This window comes from Oratosquilla oratoria, chromosome 25, assembly GCF_046742065.1.
Source record: "Oratosquilla oratoria isolate Oo_2021 chromosome 25, ASM4674206v1, whole genome shotgun sequence".
Taxonomy (NCBI): domain Eukaryota; kingdom Metazoa; phylum Arthropoda; class Malacostraca; order Stomatopoda; family Squillidae; genus Oratosquilla; species Oratosquilla oratoria.
Genome location: NC_134801.1, coordinates 19,487,509 through 19,501,591, shown reverse-complemented (window position 1 = coordinate 19,501,591; position 14,083 = coordinate 19,487,509). Strand labels below are relative to the sequence as shown.

The following is a 14,083-nucleotide window of genomic DNA, read 5'->3' as shown; positions in this document are numbered from 1 at the left end:
TGAGATCCATAAATGTGGCTTTTAACTACTTGGATGAAGTAATGGTAAAAATATATCAGTCACATTGATAAGACCAAGATTGGAGCATGCTGCAACACTATGGACACCCAGTACAAAAAATAATAGAATAAAGATTGGCTAAACCGGAACTACCAACCCTGGAACAAGGAAGAGAAAGAGGAGATCTATTGGTCATTTACAGAATCATGAAAGGCATAGACGTCCTTGACAGAGAAAACTTATCAAAGTGGGATAAAAGAAAAAACAAGGAAACACAAAAAGAAGCTAAAAAAGGATAGTCATCAAAGAGATTTGGAGAGAGAGAGAGAGAAAGAGAGAGAGAAAGAGAGAGAGAGAGAGAGAGAGAGAGAGAGAGGAGAGAGAGGAGAGAGAGAGAGGAGAGAGAGGAGAGAGAGAGATAGAGAGATAGAGAGAGAGAGAGAGAGAGAGAGAGAGAGAGAGAGATCCATACAGAGGGGTGGACGTCTGGAGCAAATTGGACAAAACAATAGTGTGTGCAAACACCATTCAAGAATTTAAGAACTAGATGTTGTGAGATATAAATATGGGTTACTATGAGCCTAGCTCCCCTTCCTATATAATATAATTAGGTAAATACATACATTAAAGAAAGGAAATACTCCAAAGTAAAAAGTGACATAATGAAAAAAGAACTATGGAGATTAAAACCAGCAGACATTATAGAGCTCAATTGGAGAAATCTATCAATAAAAGCAGATCAGAGAAAAGAATGAAAAACAAGGATCACATCTAGGAAACTATTCTGAAAATTACAATTATCAAACTGAAAGAAATGGGTATATTATTAAATACAGAGACAGAATGACAAAAAAGTAAATATATTCCAGCAAGAATTTTACTCATCAAACTCCACAGTTTGATCAATAAATTCATTAGTAGTGTACCGTTAATCAGTACTGAAGAAGTAACATTCACTCTAGGGTAGGAAAAGCACCTTGGCATATCTTTTCTAAAAGGCATTGGGAAAAAGATTCATTGTAGAGTAGCTCAACTGTACACCCAATGTTAACACAAGGAAACTGTTCCTGAATTATGATGCACTGCTAGTGATTTTACTTCATAAGAATGGAGACCATGACTTTAGCAATAAACCCATGAGTTATCAAATATAAAGTGTTTCTATGATTCTTATAGACTTAGTGAAGTTCAAGATGAAACCAGCTAAGAGAACGTGCAGGCTTTAGAAGCAGACACTCCACTAGATACCTTCTGCCATGAATTTTCAAGTTGAGAAAATGTTTAGCTTTCGTACATTATGAGAATGCTTCTGACTTGGTAGAACAGATGGGATTACAAACTCTATATATAAATAGGGTGCAAATGAACACATTGTAAGGGTTCCACAGAACATTTATGCAAAAGGTATTGCTGTAGTTTGACTACACAAAGACACAAAATATATAAAGATTGAGAAGTACATCAAAGCAGTACAATTTCACCCAAGCTATTTACAGCATGCCTCAAAGAGATTTTCAGAGCTGAATTGGAAAGGGAAAGGTTTGAACATTACTGGGAAAAATTTTAATCATCTTAAATTTGCAGATTACATTATTTTCTTTTCAGATACAGCTGAAAACTTCAAAGATATGCTGCATGAGCTGCATGAGTTTAACATGTTAAGTCTCAAACTAAGTTTGAAGATGAGCAAGAGAAACCAAAGAAATGTTTACTTGAAAATTTAAAGTAAAGCAATTACAATCAATAGTGAGATCCTCAAAGAAACTGAAGTATGTAATTGTTTAGGCCAGATGCTAAAACTAACTAAAGATTACTAAGGATCATGAAAATGAAATAAAAAGGCATATCACAATAGGTTGAAAAATGTTTAGGAAATATAGGAACATTATGAGATTCTTTTTACGTCTGAAATGCAAAGTTTACAATAAGTGACAAAGCTAAAGAATGCAACAGGACGATGGAGAGATCAATGCTGGGAATAATGCTGAAATACAGGAAGAGGTCAAACTGGGGCGAGAGTAGACTGGATTGATATTGTGGAAGCAATAATGAAGTAGAAGTAGAATTGGGCAGGGGAGTGAGCCACAAAGAAAGATGAGATCTAGTGCAACTGTGTTATGGACTGGATATCATGAGATAGGAAGCATGGCATAGGACCAGACAGGTGGAGATAAAGTAGAGAAATTTGCTGGAGTGACATGGTAGATGTTGGTAATCGTGCAACTCATGGAAGTTTTTGGGAGAGGCCTATTTTAGCAGAGGACTACAAATGGCTGATTGATTGATTGACTGGTTGAATATATATAAGATATAAATACATACATACATACATCCATACATACACGCACACACACATCCATGATTAAAACTATCAAATATATACACAATAACAAATTAAGCACGCATGTGCATACTGATAAGAATATTTTATGAAATGTTGAATAGATTATACATTAACACTTAGAACATATTTCTGCTATTTTCTACAAATTCTAGTGTTTGTACAAAAAACTAAACCCCATGCAGTTTTTAAATAAAATACACATATCAATGAATTAATTACAAGCTCTACCATCCAAGATTAATTGAATTATGTGATTGATAATCATTTTTGTTTAGTCAGCTCACACTTTTTTTCTCCAAATTCCTGACAGCTAATGGCCTTCCCAAGTGTTATCATGATTTTTTCCATGGGTGTCAATGTTCACATGTCAAGTCAATACAACTATGCAAGTTCTTTAGTCCAAAGTAACTGATGTTTGGTGGGATTCACTTCTGAACATTTTCTTCCCATTACAACAGAAGCTATTTGCCACCGAGATAACCGGTGCTCATGAGGCTCCTGAGTGCAGTCTTATTAGTCCTGCAGTTTATTGGCACAATTCAGTAATTGGGAGCTAAATGTGGAACCTCCAGATGAAATAATTTTATTGGCATACATTAAACTTAAGAAACATTATGCAGAGATGGAAGTAATAACAATGCCAGCAACAACAGTATAATGATAATAATAATAATCATAAAAATAATAAAAATAATGATAGTAATGATAATTTTAATGGCAATAATTATAACAACAATAATGGACTGTAAATTGCTACAACACCCTGAAAAATTGATATTCAAACTTCCACGAGCTACAGAGGAAAATGGTGTGGTAAGTGAAGGGGGCCAACGGTTCCCATTCAGAATTGGCAGGTAGTGTTGGGCTCGCAGCTGACTAGTTTTCCCACAAATTGGGTTTTGAAGCAGAATCAATTCTATTGCACAATTCAGAGAGCACAGAAGGGAGACAAGAAACACCCTTCCATGTACATTCCAGTATAAAAAATGCATACAATCAAAACTAGGATTCAAATCTATTAGTATATAACATCAATGAATGTAAGTCCATCACTACTATATCCTTAGGGTATTTTGGTTGTACAGATTATGGGGTGGAAGGGCATTAATGGAAAATAGTATATATATATTATGAAATCTAATATATGAAATTGTAAGACTAGATCATGAAACCACTGGTATAACACAAAAGGCCCTGGATTTTCCCATCACAATCAGGGCAACCAGTGGTATCCTACTGTCACTAGATAACCAAAGCTAGATAACAAGGTACAACTTCCCAATGTTATGAACAACAGAATATTAAACATGTAATGGAATTAACCACAATATTAACACTACTGTCACTTCATCCTTCCTAAAGGTAAGAAAAAAAAATACATAAATAAATAATAATAAAAAAATTACGATAATAGTAATATTGATGATAATAATAGAAATTTCAATTCTTCTGGAGGCACCACAAACTGCTGAAAACTAACTACAAAATCAAGATCTAATGAAGTTTATATTAGAAGTCAGTTAAATGACTGCACAGTTTAACGAGAGGCCTGAACCATAATGTCAACTACAGGATACTTAAAAAATTCTTTGAATCATGGGAAACACACAAATACCATCTTCATATCTTCGGAATTGTTTTACTATAAACCAGTTAGTTCCTTGCTTGTCACCTTACACTAATGACTGATGAAATGTGGGGCAAGGTTAGACATCAACCACCATTTTTTTGTGCACATCTGTATTTCCAACAACTGCACAAAATTCCTCAAAGCTGATTTTGCCATCTTCATCCTTGTCAGCAAATAGGATGGTCTTATCAACAATCTGCTGTAGTTGTGTATCCTTCAGGTTATTCCCGACCATCATCTTCAGCACCTATAAAATGAAAAAGCTCATATACAAACAATAAACAAAAGCAGGTCCACCACATGCAGGTCCCATCATTGGTCTTTGGATCCATCCACGATGAGGATAATAAAAGTGATGAGCAAGAACACTGAAGCCATCTTATCCTACAGGATGATGCTCAATGGGACAAACTCTGTTAATTTTATAGAAATAAGCTGCAGGTTCTGCTTGGGTACATACATAGCATAGAACTTCATAGTTTTTCATTATTATTCATGGCATTTTTGTTCCCCTAGCATTTGCCAATAGCAGGGTTCACCTGTAGTCGGTATTTTGTCAGTGATAATCAGAACCTCTATCCTTGGGGAAATGTCACACCATAGAGGTGGAGTTGGTGACATATAACAGAGGGAAATTGCTAGTTAATTTTGTAAACCTACAACATGAGAATAATGAAGGCCTTTTCATGTATGTACATACAAAGTCAATTGCAAAAATGGTTGGTACTTAAGATTTAAAACTTGTAAATATTCAGTCCATGGAACAACAACAACAATAATTTTCTGAATTAATGTGAAAACTTACTTGGAAGAGCTCTCCATTTGAAATATATCCATCATTGTCCATGTCATAGATTCTGAAGGCAAACCTCAATTTGCTTTCCTTGTCTCCCTTCACACTGAATTGTGACATACCCTGGATGAATTCTGTCCATGAAAAAAGAAAATATATAAATCAAAATAGTTACAGGCAAATATATATAAAGAAAATAATATCTTCTCCATATTAAGCACCAAAGAAGTGTGCTTACATAAGTACCAAAGGGCCTTTTTCCCCTTCAGGATTACCTGAACTGAAGCATACATCAACCTTACATCCACCCTAAACACATTCAAAACCCAGTCCATCTTAGCACTTCATGGAAGAAGGATCACACCTGTTCACCACCACCTACATAATTACGAAAGGAAAAGAATGCCTTGATAGAGAGGACCTATTAAAACAGGACAGAGAAAAACAAGAGGACATGCAATGAAACTCAAAAAGGATAACTACAGAAGAGACCTGAAAAAGAACAGCTTCCCACATAAGAGTGATAGATGTATGGAACAAATTGGATGAAGAAATAGTGTGTGCAAACACAATACAACAATTTCACCACAAGCATAGTTCCCCTTCCCGTATAATACAACTAGGTAACTAGGTAAATAGTGCTCAGGTCAGAGGCAACACAGCAAGACACTGCACCACAGCTCGGCCCAGGAGCTGTAACTGATTAACCCCAACTACTTTATTATATGGCAACCCAGTCTTCCCTAATCTACTAGATGATTTACCAAACAGACAGAAACTCAACTTTTGGCCATGACAGTTCCTAATCCATTTAACCCTCTCTCCATTCATGGTTGTTTCCTTTTCTCTTTCTTTTTTCAGACATTGTCCCATTTATTCTGTCCATCCATTTTGTTTTTTGTTTTTCTCCAAGTTCATTCCATCCACTTCTGCTTTCCACACTTTTTTCTTTCTTTCTTTCTTTCTAACTCTTGGGACCAATGACATGATCCTGCCTGACACTGTCTTTGCACTGGGCCAAAGCTCTTTCATCTTGACCTGTATTTCTTACACCTTTTAACATATGAGAACTGAAATCCAATGACTACTCCCCTCATTCTACCACTTTCAGCCTATGAGAAAGAAAGTCCCATATCAATGCAACACAGACACCATTCTAGTTAATTCCTTTAGATCTAAGGGAAAGCCTGAATACTGTTGTCAGCCATTGTGGGGCCGCAGTTTTTTTTACTTTGTGAAATTCAAGGCAGTAATTATTATTTCTGTCTTCTGTCATTCTTTCTATAGGCCCAAACCACCTCAGCATTTTTTTATTTATCCTACTTGATAACTGGGGAAGTTGGTGACAGAGTTTGAGAGAGTGTGTGATAGAAGAAAGCTGAAGATAAATGTGGGCAAAAGTAAGGTGACAAGATGTACAAGGGGTGCAAGTGGCAGTAGACTGGAAATGAGCATTAAGGGAGAGTGACTGGAGGAAGTGGATAGTTTTAGATACTTGGGTGCAAATGTGGCAGGAAAAGGTGGAGTGAAGGTGGAGGTAGAATGTAGATTGAGAGAAGCAAGTAAATGCCTTGGTGGATTAAAAAGTGTAATGAGGAATAGACAATTGGGAATGGATGCTAAGAGGAGACTGTATGAAGGAGTGATTGTGCCATAAGCACTCTATGGGGGCAGAAACATGGAACATATGAGAGGAAGAGAGAAGGAGTTTGAATGTGTTTGAGATGAGGATGTCTGCGAAGTATGATGGGGGTTACTAGGCTAGATAGAGTGAGAAATGAGGAGGTGAGGAGGAGAACAGGGGTGGAAAGGGAGTTGGGAGATAGGGTTGATGAAAGAGTATTAGGATGGTTTGGACTCATGGAAAGAATGAGTGAAGAAAGACTAGTAAAAGAGGTATGGAAGGCAGATGTGGGGGGAGTGAACTTGAGGGGACGTCCTAGGATGAGGTGGATGGATGGGGTGAAGGGGGCTTTGGGGAAGAGGAAGGATGGGAGAGGACAGAAGATAGGGGAGAATGGTTGTACATGGATGATGTTGTGATGCATGAGGTGGAATGGGCAGGGGGATGGGGGGTGAAGTAGTATGTGTGAGCAAAATTTGACACAGCCCGAAGGGATTTCTCCCCGTCTTCTCCTTTTATGCATGGGGGGACGGAGAGGGGGGGTCGCCGATTTAATGAAGCGACCTTGCTGTGGATGTGCTGTGTCTTGCGACACTGCTTCTGACCCAGGGAAGTGGACAAGATGCAGGGATGACCCGCCATCCAGGAGGTGCTAAGATAAGAGGGAGGGTGGAGGGGTGTGGAGTGTATTCAGGGATGGAATGGGTGGGAATGATTTTATGCCTTTTCCTTTTTGGCTACCTCCCTTGTAAGGGGGGAAAAAGCCTTGGTACATGTATGTAATGATAACTGGGGTATTGGCTGCATGTTATTGTGGCAAAGTAGCATGCAGTTGATACTTTAGGGTCTATATGGGGTACCCCTATGGACCACAGCCACATATCATTTTGTCTGTGATAGAGGAAGACTGTGCATAGAGAAATGATGACACTTTTATTATACTGCGACTGTCCCTCCCTTGTTACTATCCTGTACCATTTCTCTGTACCATTTTTTTTGCCTACCCTGTGGTGGGGGAAAAGAATGCTGTCACCAAGTCTTTCCACTTGAGTCGTACGAGGCAACAAAAAATGGGACGGGGGATAGGATTTGGAATCCTGCTACCAGTAGCCCCACAGGGGACATTCCTAAAAAAAAGTAAAGGCATAAGAGGGTCTAAGGAGTTTTCCAACCAGTACCCTAAGGATTGGGTCTTTTAATGTGCATGGATGTGGTATACATGAGAGTAAAAGAGAAGCGATAGGCAGTATGTTTGTGAGAAGAAAGATGGATATGTTGGCATTGAGTGAAACTAAGTTGAGAGGGAGGGGCAAGTAAGAGTTTGGCAGTGTAGTTGTGAGGCTCTCAGGAGTGAAGAGAGGACAAGGGAGAGAAGGGATGGCTATACTAGTAGTAAAGAGATAGGTGAAGCTGGGAAGGGATAAGTGGGTTTTTGTAAGTGCGTATGGGCCTGGTAGTGAGAAGAGCGTAGAGGAAAGGGAGGCTTTTTGGATGGATTTAAATGAATGCAGAGGGATTAGGGAGAAATATCAATGTAGTTGTACTGGGAGACCTAAATGCTAGGGTAGGAAATGAACCAATAGACAGAATGATTGGAAAGCATGGAGTTCCAGGAAAAAATTGTAGTGGAGAGTTGATGGTGATGTGTCTTGAGAGTTGATAATAGCAAATACAATGTTTAGGAAGAAAGTCATGCATAAGTACACATGGGAGAGGGTGGTGGATGGAAGGGTGGCAGATAGAGCACTAATGGACTATATAGTGGTAACCAGGTGTATAGTAGGAAGAGTTAAGCATGTACATGTTCTAAGGGTAGAGAGTGGGGGAATATCGGATTTTTTGGTGAAAGGTAAGCTGAGAGTGGAGAATAGGTGAGAAAGAGGAAAAGGACAAAAGGTAGGGAGGTACTTAGAGTGAACTGCTTAAATGAGAAAGAAAAGGAGGAGTATAAGAAAAAGCTGAGAGAGGAGTGGGAGGTAGTGAAGGATAGAGTAGAACTAGGAGTGGAGGAGGAATGGGCATGGTTCAAAGAGGGAGTCATAAGGTGTGCAAAGATGGTGTGTGGAACAAGGAGGATGGGAGGAAATAGATGGAAGGGTAGTGAGTGGTGGGATGAGGAAGCAAAGAAGGTTGTACAAGAGAAGAAGCAGGCATTCATAGATTGGTTACAAATTGGGAAGAGGGAATCATATGAGACGTACAAAGAAAAGAGAAGTAAAGCATAAAATAAAGGAGGAAAAGAGGAGAGCAGATGAGAAATGGGGTAAGAGTATGACAGAAAATTTTGAAAGTAATAAAAAATGTTTTGGAAAGAAATTAAAAGAGGAAGAGGAGTCAAATCAAGTAGAGAAGAAAGGGTAAAAGGTGCAGATGGAGAGATGATAATGGAAGAGAAGGCAGTGAGAGGAAGGTGAGCAGAGTATTTTAGGGAGTTGCTAAATGTGAAGGAGGATAGGGAGGGAAAGGTAGTTGCAGTGGGAACCACTAAGAAAATGACAGTGAAGAGTGAGGAAAATGGAGGAGAAATAAGGAAAGAAGTGAAAGCAGCTGTTAAGATGATGAGAGCAGGTAAGGCACCTGGGTTGCATGGATGCCATGCAGACTGTCTGAAAAAAGGAGGTACAGTTATGGTGGACTGGTTGGTGAGGTTATTTAATGTTTGCTGGAGAGAGGGTAGAGTACCGGAGGACTGGAGAAGTGCCTGTATAGTTCCTCTTTACAAGGGAAAAGGGGACAAGTGTGAATGTAGTAGTTTCAGAGGGATTAGCCTGTTAAGTGTAGTAGGGAAGGCTTATGGGAGGATCTTAATTGAGAGGATTAGGAGAGGAACAGAAGGAGTAATTGGTGAGGAACAGTGTGGATTTAGGACAGGTAGAGGTTGTGTAGATCAGATCTTTGTGGTAAGACAGATATGTGAGAAAGCTATAGGAAAGGGGAAGGATGTTTTTTGGGCTTTTATGGATCTGGAAAAGGCTTATGATAGGGTAGACAGAAAGGCACTGTGGGAGGTTATGCAGATTTATGGGATAGGAGGAAAGCTTTTGGGAGCTGTCAAGAGTTTTTATGAGAGTAGTAGAGCATGTGTCAGGATTAGAAATGGAGAGAGTGAGTGGTTTGAAGTAAAGGTGGGACTTCGTCAAGGATGCGTTATGTCGCCCTGGCTGTTCAACTTATACATGGATGGGGTGGTGCGAGAGGTGAATGCTAGGGTAGTGGGTCAGGGATTGGAGATGGTTAAAGAAAATGGAGAAAAGTGGGAGGTGAGCCAGCTGTTGTTTGCGGACGACACTGCGCTTGTGGCAGGGTCAGAGGAGGGATTGAGGTAGCTGGTGGCAGAGTTTGGGAGAGTATGTGATAGAAGAAAGCTAAAGATAAATGTGGGTAAAAGTAAGGTGATGAGATGTACAAGGGGTGAAAGTGGCAGTAGACTGGAAGTGAACATTAAGGGAGAGCGACTGGAGGAAGTGGATAGTTTTAGATACTTGGGTGAAAGTGTAGCAGGAAAAGGTGGAGTGAAGGTGGAGGTAGAATGTAGATTGAGAGAAGCGAGTAAATGCCTTGGTGGTTTAAAGAGTGTAATGAGGAATAGACATTTGGGAATGGATGCGAAGAGGAGACTGTATGAAGGAGTGATTGTGCCAACAGCACTGTATGGGGCAGAAACGTGGAATATAAGAGAAGAAGAGAGAAGGAGTTTGAATGTGTTTGAGATGAGGTGTCTGAGAAGTATGGTGGGGGTTACTAGGCTGGATAGAGTGAGAAATGAGGAGGTGAGGAGGAGAACAGGGGTGAAAAAGGATTTGGGAGATAGGGTTGATGAAAGAATATTAGGATGGTTTGGACACATGGAAAGAATGAGTGAAGAAAGACTAGTAAAAGAGGTATGGAAGGCAGATGTGGAGGGAGTGAACATGAGGGGACGTCCTAGGATGAGGTGGATGGATGGGGTGAAGGGGGCTTTGGGGAAGAGGGGAATGTCTGTTGAGGAAGGACGGGAGAGGACGGAAGACAGAGGTGAGTGGAGAATGGTTGTATATGGATGATGTTGTGACTGCATGAGGAGGAATAGGCGGGGGGGGTGGGGGCCGGGGTAGTATGTGTGAGTAAATTTTGACGCAGCCCGAAGGGATTTCTCCCCGTCCTCGCCTTATATGCAGAGGGGGACGGAGAGGGGGGGTCGCCGATTAAATGAAGCGGCCTTGCTGTGGATGTACTGTGTCTTGCGACACTGCTTCTGACCCAGGGCGGTGGGCAGGGTGCAGGGATGACCCGTCATCCAGGAGGTGCTCAGATGAGAGGGAGGGTGGGAGGGGTGTGGAGTGTATCTAGGGATGAAATGGGTGGGAGTGTTTTTATGCCTTTCCCTTTTTGGCTACCTCCCTTGGAAGGGGGAAAAAGCCTTGGTATATGTATGTATGTATGTATTCCTCACCAATTACTCCCTCTGTTCCTCTCCTAATTGTCTCAATCAAGACCCTCCTCTAAGCATTACCAATTACACTTAACAAGCTGATCCCTCTGAAACTACTACACTCACACTTGTCCCACTTTCCCTTGTAAAGTGGAACTATATAGGCACTCCTCCAGTCCTCCGGCACTCTACCCTCTCTTAAGCAAACATTAACCTCACCAACCTTTACAACTGCCTTCACCTCATCCTTCCCTATTTCTCCTCCATTCTCCTCACTCATCACTCTCATTTTCTTCGCATTTCCCACTGCAACTATCTTTCCTTCCCTATCCTCCTTCACATTTAGCAACTCCCTAAAATATTCTGCCCATCTTCCCCTTACTGCCATCTCTTCCATTATCATCTCTCCATCTGTACCTTTTACCTTTTCTTCCCTACTTGATTCGCCTCCTCTTCCTCTCTTAATTTCTTTCCAAAACATCTTTTTATTACTTTCAAAATTTTCTGTCATACTCCTACCCCATTTCACATCTGCTCTCCTCTTTGCCTCCTTTACCTTTTGCTTTACTTCTCTTTTCTTTTCTTTGTACGTCTCATACGACTCCCCCGTCCTCTTTTGTAACCAATCTGTGAATGCTCGCTTCTTCTCTTCTACAACCTTCTTCGTTTCCTCATCCCACCATTCACTACCCTTTCTTCTATTTCCCCCTGCCCTTCTTGTTCCACACACCATCCTTGCACACTTTAAGACTCCCTCCTTGAACCATCCCCATTCCTCCTCCACACCCATCTCTGCTCTATCCTTTACTCCCTCCCACTCCTCCTTCAGCTTCTTTTCATACTCCTTCTCCTTTTCCTTTTCATTCAAGGAGTTCACTCTAAGAACCTCCCTACCTTTTGTCCCTTTCCTCTTTCTCCATCTATCCTCCACTCTCAGCTTACCTTCCACCAAAAAATGATCTGATATTCCCCCACCCTCTCCCCTTAGCACATGTACATCCTTAACTCTTCCTATCATAATCCTATTTACCACTACATAATCCATTAGCGCTCTATCTACCACCCTTCCCTCCACCACCCTCTCCCATGTGTACTTATGCTTGACTTTCTTCCGAAACACTGTATTTGCTATCATCGACTCTCTTTCTAGACACATTTCCACCATCAACTCTCCACTACGATTCTTTCCTGGAACTCCACACTTCCCAACCACTCCATCGATTGGACCATTTCCCACCCTAGCATTAAGGTCTCCCAGTACTATTACATTGACATTTCTTCCTAAACCCTCTATGCACTCATTTAAATCTATCCAAAAGGCCTCCCTTTCTTCCACGCTCTTCTCACTGCCAGGCCCATATGCACTTACAAAGACCCACATCTCCTTTCCCAGTTTCACCTTCATCCACATTATCCTTGAGGAAACCTCCTTCCACTCCACTACCTCTTTACCTATCTCCTCACTCAATAGAATAGCCACCCCTTCCCTCCCTCGCCCTCTCTTCACTCCTGATAACCTCCCACTTACATTCCCAAACTTACACTCACCCTTCCCTAGTGTGGGTTTAAGACAGGGGTTGTGTAGATCAGTTTTTTGTGGTAAGACAGATATGTGAGAAAGCTATAGGAGAAAGTAAGGATTTTTTGGGTCTTTTAAAGATCTGGAAAAGGCTTATGACAGGGTTGACAGGAAGGCACTGTGGGAGGCTTTGCAGATATATGGGATAAGAGGAAAGCTGTAAGAGCAGTCGAGAGTTTTTACAAGAGTAGTAGAGCCTGTGTTAGGATTAGAAATGGAGAGAGTGAGTGGTTTGAGGTAAAGGTGGGACTTGGTCAGGGATGTGTTATGTGGCCCTGACTATTCAAATTATACATGGATGGGGTGGTGTGAGAGGTAAATGCATGGGTAGTGGGTAGGGGATTGGAGATGGTTAAAGAAAATGGAGAAAAGTGGGAGATAAGCTAGTTGTTTGCTGACGACACTGCGCTTGTGGCAGGATCGGAGGAGGGATTGAGGAAGTTAGTGACAGAGTTTGAGAAGGTGTGTGAAAGAAGGGAGTTGAAGATAAATGTGGGCAAAAGTAAGGTGATGAGATGTACAAGGGGAGAGAGTGGCAGCAGACTGGAAGTGAGTATTAAGGGAGAGAGACTGGAGGAAGTGGATAGTTTTAGATATTTGGGTGCAAATGTGGCAGGAAAGGGAGGAGTGGGGGTGGAGGTAGAATGTAGATTGAGAGAAGAGAGTAAATGCCTTGGGGGATTAAAAAGTGTAATGAGAAAGACATTTGGGAATGGATGCTAAGAGGAGATTGTATGGAGGAGTGATTGTGCCAACAGCACTGTACGGGGCAGAAACATGGAACATAACAGAGGAAGAGAAATGGAGTTTGAATGTGTTTGAGATGAAATGCCTGAGAAGTATGATGGGGGTTACTAGGCTAGAGTGAGTGAGAAATGAAGAGGTGAGGAGGAGAATAGGGGTGGAAAGGGAGTTGGGAGATAGGGTTGATGAAAGAGTATTAGGATGGTTTGGACACATGGAAAGAATGAGTGAAGAAAGATTAGTAAAAGAGGTGTGGAAGGCAGAGGTGGAAGGAGTAAACATGAGGGGACATCCTAAGATGAGATGGATGGATGGGGTAAAAGGGGTATTGGGAAAGAGGGGAATGTCTGTTGAGGAAGGACAGGAAAGGAAGAAGACAGGGGTAAATGGAGAAGGGTTGTGTATGGATGATGCTGTGATGCATGAGGGGGAGTGGGTGGGGGATGGGGGGTGAGAGAGTATGTATGAGAAATTAACTGATGCAGCCTGAAGGGCTTTCTCCCCGGGATGGAGGAACACTGGCAGATATCCTACAACTTAGTATCTTAATTCATTGAGTGATAAAAAAAAGTATATCTTAAACCTTACCTTTGAAATCCACTTCTCCATTTCCATCTTCATCAAATATGTCTATAACTCGTTGCACTAGCGGATTTTGCTGTAATTCTGGAAGGGACATAAATTCTTCCACTGACAATGACCCAGAATTATCCAAATCTAGCTTCTTGAATCGCTTCCCAAGCCGCCGAATTTCATCTGCATCAACTGAAAGAGATATTTATATGTAATAACATGAGCTTTACTGATATACTAAACTTGTAATTCTTAGAATTTGTAACAAAATTCTCTTTAAAACTTTCAATCCACTAAGACACTAAACATATTTTATACCATCTGCATCAATCTTGTTTCAGCTGAAGAATAAATTGGAGAATGATGGGCCTATCATTTAAAATAC

At 40.9% G+C, this 14,083-nt stretch overlaps 1 protein-coding gene across 6 annotated transcripts in view; it reads right to left on the bottom strand.

Moving 5' to 3' along the window:
* Positions 1-1,547: 1,547 nt before the first annotated feature.
* LOC143038841 (calcineurin subunit B type 2) overlaps positions 1,548-14,083 on the bottom strand; it is a 107,383-nt gene continuing 94,847 nt past the window's right edge. For all 6 annotated transcript variants that reach the window (XM_076208458.1, XM_076208460.1, XM_076208462.1 and 3 more), the window contains 3 exons: positions 13,714-13,890; positions 4,780-4,901; positions 1,548-4,221 (listed from right to left, as the gene is read on the bottom strand). In XM_076208458.1, coding sequence (XP_076064573.1) covers positions 4,051-4,221; positions 4,780-4,901; positions 13,714-13,890 — 470 coding nt within the window. In that variant the 3' untranslated portion in view covers positions 1,548-4,050. The remainder of the gene's footprint in view (positions 4,222-4,779; positions 4,902-13,713; positions 13,891-14,083) is intronic.